This window comes from Centroberyx gerrardi, chromosome 8 (assembly GCF_048128805.1).
Source record: "Centroberyx gerrardi isolate f3 chromosome 8, fCenGer3.hap1.cur.20231027, whole genome shotgun sequence".
NCBI lineage: Eukaryota > Metazoa > Chordata > Actinopteri > Beryciformes > Berycidae > Centroberyx > Centroberyx gerrardi.
The window spans coordinates 22,363,070-22,370,444 of NC_136004.1; the positions used below are offsets into that span (position 1 = coordinate 22,363,070).

Consider the following 7,375-nt stretch of genomic DNA (forward strand, 5'->3'; position numbering starts at 1 on the left):
AAGGCTTTACAAGTCTTACCCACAACCATGAAAAGTGGAATTGTGCAGAATGGAGGGTGAAATAATTTGTGGCCTTTTTCTCCACGTGTGCTTCACCCACATTATTCCAATGTTTCTTGCTTCCTTGTGAGAATAGGAGAGGTGGAACATGATGTTTGCGTTTGTGTTATACATACATTGTCTTGAGGGAAGCTATAGTGCTGGAAGTGACGAGAGACCGGCAAGCAGAAGCCAGTGTTACATGTAGCATTTTTTTCAAACATCGATATATCATTGTCACATTAATCAATATATTGGTATAATTGCCGTAAACAAATGAGACTGTGGTCATGATGATTGGTAGCCTCTATCTCACTCCAGTGTTTTTGTTTGTGCTTGAGTTTCTCAAAAAACAAATCCCATTGTTTCCTGTTGTAAAGAGGATCTTTCCATTACAAGAAACTCTGAAAGCTTTAGTTCCATTTGCACTAGAAGAACAGTGGCCCTGTTCCTGTTTTCAGCCATAAAGCAATCTCCCTTTATGCTTTTAGCAATACAGCTGATTTCGGGTAGCACACACTGTAAAATGTGTGCTACTACAGTGTACAGGCCGGTAGAGGCTGCCAATCTTCTTGGTGATGGTCTTGTTTGTTTATAGTAATCACAGTAATGTCTCAAATTCAATGTGGTAATTATTTATTAATGTTAAAATAGTGCACACAGCACCTTCAAATTCAAAGGAATTCCCAATACGTCAATCACCATCATTTAGCACTTCACCACATATCTGATGCCAACCATTAACATTTTCTTCCAGTGTCCTTTCCATTAGTTCAAAAATCATACTTTTTACAAATATAATTGAAATTAATCAACCAATAAATAAACAAATAAATAAATAAATAAAATTCTGTTTCGCTTTACTGTTTCATGACACTAATTTTACCAATTATGATTATAGTGGGTTAGGATTGGGGAAAGAAGTCACTAAAGTTAGTTTGACAGCTTAATGAAGTCACACTAAAGCATGTTGAAAAGTGAATTACACCAAACTGGATATTTCTTCTCCAAATAAAACATCAAATCTGGGTCACGTTACGTAGGGTTAAAAGTCAGAGCTTTTTCCTGCCCCATGTTGAATGAAACATGAAGGTACCACTTATCTTCCCTAACCTTACTTAGAAAACCACAAACATTCCACACTCATCCATAAATAGACAACGGCGAAGCTGTCAGCACGGTATTGGTTAGGTTATCAGTACACAGACAGGCCGGCTCAGACATTATACAGACAGAAACACACACTCGCAGACACACCCAGGCGAACACCCACATGCACGTGCATACACATACACAGATCCATTTCCCGTAAAGAGTGCTCATGCCAATGTGCATCTTGTCTCTCGTGACTATATGAGCATCTCCCTCCCCCTACACACACACACAGCTGTGAGGGATTCATAGAGCTGGGTCTTGAACATCAAAACAAACCCACTCATGCTGAGGAAATTGGTCTGACCTTGGGGGGGAGAGAGAGAGAGAGAGAGAGAGAGAGAGAGAAGGAAGGAAAGAGAGAGAGACATAGCTTGAAGCAGGGGAACTCCCTTGGTCTTTTTCATAAGGCGGAGGACACACAATAGTCCACTCAGCAGGCTTTCAGCACGGCCAGCCAGCAAAGCCAAAACTCTGTCAACCGTGACTACGTTTCCAGCAGGATCAAGGGTTTAGTCCGTTTATAGTTCACTACCAAGTGATCTGTTTATAGTGTGTTGTGCTATCGATGGAGCTCGTGAAGAGGCACAACAAACATTGATTTCTTTGGCTGTTAAAATCCGGAGAGGCATTTCTGTAGGGGACGACACCTCACAGTCTGACAACTCCTTATCTGAACAAAAGAAGAAAAAGACAGAAACTGAAGAAAAACAAGAAGAGAAATCAAATACAATCCAAGGTAAGAGTGCATGTCTGCTTGTATGCTGCTGTTCCATCAGTGCACGTTTCTGTTGTGCACGTTTTTTAATGTTGACACAACAGCTGTGGCAGGATTACACGCTCCAGTTTATAAAGGAGAGAGGATTAGAAACTCCTCTGTATTTACTGTATAACAGGCACAATACATCTGGCAGTATAAGCTATAGCTTGCTACCAGCAGCAAACCAGCAGTCTATTCTAGTCTAAAATCTGTTCTCATTATAAAGCAAATATAGCAACTTAGAAACATAGTTCCTGCACTGCTTAGCAGGTTTCCAATCAGACACTCCTTTCATTTTAGAGGGATTATCTCATAGCAAAGATATATCCTTTTACAAAGTAATCAATCATATGTAGACATTATCGAATAGTTTAGTTTATCACCCTCAATGCAATCTTTCACATTTCAGGAACCATGGCAGATGATGGATTCCAACGGACCAACTTCTTCCTGTTTATGTTGGCTTTGCCAATCGTGTTGGAGGTCCGCGGGGCCCAGGCCTGTCGGATTGGCTCAGGGTCAGAGTGTGAGAAAGCCCCTTTTGTTCCGGGCCACAACCTGGCGGGGGAGGGTTTTGATGTGGTGCGGATGCGTCGAACGGGGGCGTATGTCATCAACGTCAAAGCCCATCTGAGTGACAACCACACCTGTACACTCTGTCCTAACCGCTTCCATAAAGGAGAGGTAACAAACCGTTAACTGTAATACTCTGAGGGGCATTCAGTGGTGTGATTCTGCATTGAAAAATAGCATGTGGTGTTCTTTCATTTCATTTCCTCTCTTCTTCCTTCCTTACATTCCTCTCTTTCCTCCTCACTCTCTTCCATGTTGCCTCCCCTCAATCTAATATCCCTTCACTCTTTAATTCCATCCAATCCACCTCATTTCCTCTGTCCTCCATTGCTATTCCACACTACCTTTAACTCTTTTCTCCCTCCACTCTCCCTCCTGTCCTCCCTCCCCTCTCCTCCTCAGATCCAGAGGCTCCCAGCAGCAGTGCTGGACTGGCGGCCCTTCAGCCGCTGCAGTAAGCAGCTTTCCAGTGCCCTCCACCACTCTGTGGACTCCCTGCTGCGTAGCTCCAACTCCCTGGTCAACAACAACTGGGGCGTGGGGCTCAGTCTGGATGAAGTGGGTAAGGCAGTGCTGGGGGGAAGCCGCTCAGACATGGCAAAGTTTGCTCGTTCGCAGCACAGTGTGGACAAGGCCACCTTTGCCATCCATGAAATCAGCTGCACCTACTACAGGTAAGGGGAAAATGCGAGTGGTAGGTAAAAATGGGGGTTTGTGATTGTATGTCTAAAAATTGATGTAGTATTGGTGGGAGTATTAAATATATTGGAAGGAAATTCAGCACCAAAACGTATATGTGAAAGAGCGGTAGGTGAACATAGGAATCTCAACATAGGACTGGAACCCAAAGGTGGCTCATCAGAAAATAGATGTAGGCCACCAATTTAATCTGGAAATATTGCTGTCTAAAGATAATTGTTTTATGATTTTGCCAAAGCATTCCTGACTCTCTGCATGTAAAGGAGGCTGATGTATTGTTAGCCAATTTTTTTATGTAAACCTACATAATAGCTTGCAGATATGTTTTTTTTGGAAATGTGGGGTCACTTAAAAAAAGTTTTAAAACTAATTTAGTAACTGAAAAAAACCCAGAAAAAGACAGGTATTTGGTCAAGATATAAATGCACAAAATTTTCACTTATAACAGCTAAACAGCTGAGACCTTACAGTGAACTAAAGTGTTTATTGTCTTCGTCACAGAAGACTCCATGAACAACATAAACAATACATAGCACAAGATTATATTCCTGCTGTGTTTGTGTTGTGTATGGCTGAACTCCACATGTCTTGTTATCTCAGCTACAGGCTGGCTGACCACCCACAGCTCAGTGCAGAGTTCGCCAAGCATCTGAAGAGACTCCCACGGAGCCTGAATACAAGCCAGAGCAGAGCCCTCTACAGACGGCTGATAGACACCTATGGGACACACTACATACACCAGGTCAGAGGGCCTCATGTCACCGATAGGGTCCAAATGGGGATCATTCCCTGCCTCTTATACAGTGCCCCTCTAGAATGTCTTTTTTTTGGCATTAAAATTGTTTTTACCTTCAAAAAGTATACATCCATAAAAAGGGAATGCCATTCCTCAATGTTTTTCTCAAGACTTGGTCCCCCCAAAAAATATCTGTGTAGTCATGGGTAACATGGCCAGCTTCTTTAAAGGTTAACTGTTATCCTTACAACACTAGAGGAGAGGAGCTGATTTGCTATGGCATAAAAAGCCTCATTAACAGAAATCAGTCAGCTGAGATTTGCACTTTTTGAGCACTATCTTGCACTATGTCTTCTTTTTTTGCTATCTCAGGTCCCTGGTTTTTGTTTTTAAGGCTTTTTTAAGCCCTAGCAAATCGGTGTGTGGGTTCCTCTGTCATCTAATGTTTTTATATGATTCATCAGAAACCTACACATCTGAAGAAACCAACAGCTATTTTGGAAAGACAGGCACAGCATAAAACACTCTCATTCAGCATGTTATAGCTATTATTCTTTGTGGATATAGGATAAAAGGAATAAATGGGGCAATGGGGATGGGGGAATGCATTCAGCACTGTATTCTACCATTTAAAAAATGTACTGGCCTCATGGTGACGCTATAATCAAAGGTCAACATTTAAAAAAAATTACATCTTTAAAGGTCATAACTGCTACACCACTGGTCCGACTTTGATGAAACTTGGAGGGAACGATGCATCTTGTGACCGATAGGCCCAAAGGGTGCCTGCATCATTCGTGCGGGACGATATGTTTCACTCGTTTGATTTGTTTGGGTAACTCACTGCATGTGTGTCCGTCCTAGGTCCAGCTTGGTGGCAAGGTGAGGCGAATCACTGCCTTCAGGACCTGCCTGGCCACGCTGAAGGGCTTCTCCGAGTCCAACATCAAAAATTGCCTCAACATTGAACTCCGGATGGCTCTGGGTTTCCTCCCCGCCAATGTGTCCATCTCCAACAAATGTGATAACCTCCTGAAGGGGAATATTAGCATGGGCTTCTACCAAGGCTTCATGACCCATAAGATCGAGGTAATTGGAGGGGAGAGGTACTTCCCTGACATACTTTACCAGCAGGATCCATCTGAGGCATACCACAGCTGGATGAACAGTCTCCACGACAACCCTGATGTGGTTTCTTATGCCATCTTCCCCCTGCATCATCTGGTGGAGGACCCAGAGATCAGCGATAACCTGAGAAGCACCGTCACACAGTATATTAAGGAGAGCCAGCTGCCAGAGGACCAGACTGGTTTTAAGAACTGTTCCCCGACTCCCAACCTGGACCATAACTGCTGTCCTCTGCGGGCCGGAAGAGGAACTCTCAGACTGGAGATCCACAGAGCCGCGGGTCTGAGGGCCGACACGTTCACGAAAACAGACGCCTTCGTGAAGATCTTCTACAACGGCATGTACGAGGAGACGGAGACGGTGATGGATGATAACGACCCAGTGTGGAACGCGACTTATGACTTTGGCTCTGTGGAGCTGGGTAACCAGTTGAGGTTTGAAGTGTGGGATAGGGATGTGCTTTATAATGATGTGGCGGGGAGATGTGTAGTCTTCCCTGAGCGAGGAACTCACTCTCTAAGCTGTCAACTGAGCAAAGGAGTTCTCTATTTTACTTATACCACCACATGTGATGCTCACCTGACCGGCTACAGGTGTGGACGATACTCCCCCAGTGCTGAGTAGATTACTGGATTAGAATATATTATTATTGGTGTTTACATTTTCATATTACAGTATGATGTTACAGTACGTGCTTATCAGGATAGTACTGAATAGAATAACTAATATTCCAGGAGGACTACCAGGCATGGCAGTCAGAATGGGTAATATAAACATTAGGTGGTTTAACAAAGGGCAAAAATAAGCAAGTAAACTGTTATTTCCCTTGCATTTTCCCTTAAATTCACAGCTAAGACTATCCTCCGTAGAAGGATGTGATTTGTGCCAACAATTTGGCTGCCATCCACCTTCATCCCCTCTCAATCACCGCTTTGGTGTAATACCAGGCACCAATGAAATCACTCTCACTCTTGTCTACTTCTAGATTCAGAGTTTTTTGTCTGCCTGCTAATGGATAAATCAAGTCTTCACAGCACTGTGAGGACTCACTCTACATGGGACAGTATGGGGACTTGATGTAATGCTGTATTTAACTCAAACGATTTGGAAACATTTGTAAACACTGCCTAGGCTTTGGTCTGCCACATTACATTTGATTGAGAACATGAATGTAAATATGATATATGGGAAAATATACCCATATGCCAAAAGAAATTGTGTTGGAAGATGTCTGGGCTTCTAAAACTGTCTCCCCTCCCTTGTCTTTGCTTTGCATCCTCACACCCCACATCAATCTATTTTGGAACACAAGACTGCCTATAACGGTTACTATATAGATACTCTAAGATAAAATATTTCTTTTTGTGAGCCACAAGTTTTTGTGAAATAATGAACATAGCACCATAAAATAAATTCACCGCTATGGCACATTAGTTGTAAACAAAGTGTCTGTTTCGAATGACACACAAAAAAAAGAATTGTATTCAAAGACGATAAACTGTTTATTGACTGTAGACACATTAGACTGTTTATTTATGTTTGACAAATGGGAAAGAAAAAACTGATCAAAACATGACTGACCTTGTACAAATGATTTTTGTACAACTGTCTGAAAGATCAACACAAAAGACATGAATCATAAAATGATGATATAAATGATTAAAATTAGTCTGTGCTGAAAAAGCTGCAGAAATGCAGAAATTGATGACAGTAACTTTGAGAATTATTGTAAGTTTATTGCTCTGATTAGTGCTGCATTGTGCAACTGTCTTGTAACGTCTCGGCATCGATTTACCAGATCAAATTCCTTGTGCACCCATTGTGCTTGCCAAAATAAAGTGATTATGATTCTGGGACACAATTTACTGTTGTAAGCCATCTGGAGTCGTCTTAAGCCTGACCCAACAACACATCTATAATGGGTGGTGCCTCTTCATAATCACAAAGGGCAAATCTACGCTGAACCCTCCAACACAGAAGCAAGATTTCGACGAACATACACACTCTGGTACGGCATGAGGGAGTTACACCAATCTTACACCTTATAGCATAGGGAATGAAGTACGCTTTATAATCTTAGCAACAAAGAACAATTAATTAATGCCCCTATTCACATTGGGGGTCAACTTCAAGAGTGATTTCATGAACACGAGGATGAAGTCAAATATCTCCCATGGCCTCCACAATCACCATGTGTAAACAACATCAACCTTTGCCTTGCTTCTTGAAGAACACACTGTTCAGGACGTCATGACACAATAACAGCCTAACTGCTTTTGATTATGGGT

The 7,375-nt window shown here is 42.3% G+C and overlaps 1 protein-coding gene across 1 annotated transcript; it reads left to right on the forward strand.

The window, feature by feature from the left end:
- The first annotated feature begins 1,913 nt into the window (after positions 1–1,913).
- On the forward strand, positions 1,914–6,291 carry prf1.5 (perforin 1.5). The gene is made up of 5 exons (XM_071907235.2): positions 1,914–1,930; positions 2,361–2,635; positions 2,927–3,198; positions 3,824–3,965; positions 4,824–6,291. Exons 2-5 carry the CDS (start codon positions 2,366–2,368, stop codon positions 5,709–5,711), a joined length of 1,572 nt encoding a protein of 523 aa, XP_071763336.1. The 5' UTR covers positions 1,914–1,930; positions 2,361–2,365; the 3' UTR covers positions 5,712–6,291.
- The last annotated feature ends 1,084 nt before the right edge of the window (positions 6,292–7,375 follow it).

What these genes read in the sequence shown, in the direction of transcription:
- prf1.5 (XM_071907235.2), top strand. Translation starts at nt 2,366, where the DNA reads ATGGCAGATGATGGATTCCAACGGACCAACTTCTTCCTGTTTATGTTG. An exon ending in ACCGCTTCCATAAAGGAGAG is followed by an intron (nt 2,636 to 2,926) that starts GTAACAAACCGT and finishes TCTCCTCCTCAG; the next exon opens with ATCCAGAGGCTCCCAGCAGC. An exon ending in ATCAGCTGCACCTACTACAG is followed by an intron (nt 3,199 to 3,823) that starts GTAAGGGGAAAA and finishes TTGTTATCTCAG; the next exon opens with CTACAGGCTGGCTGACCACC.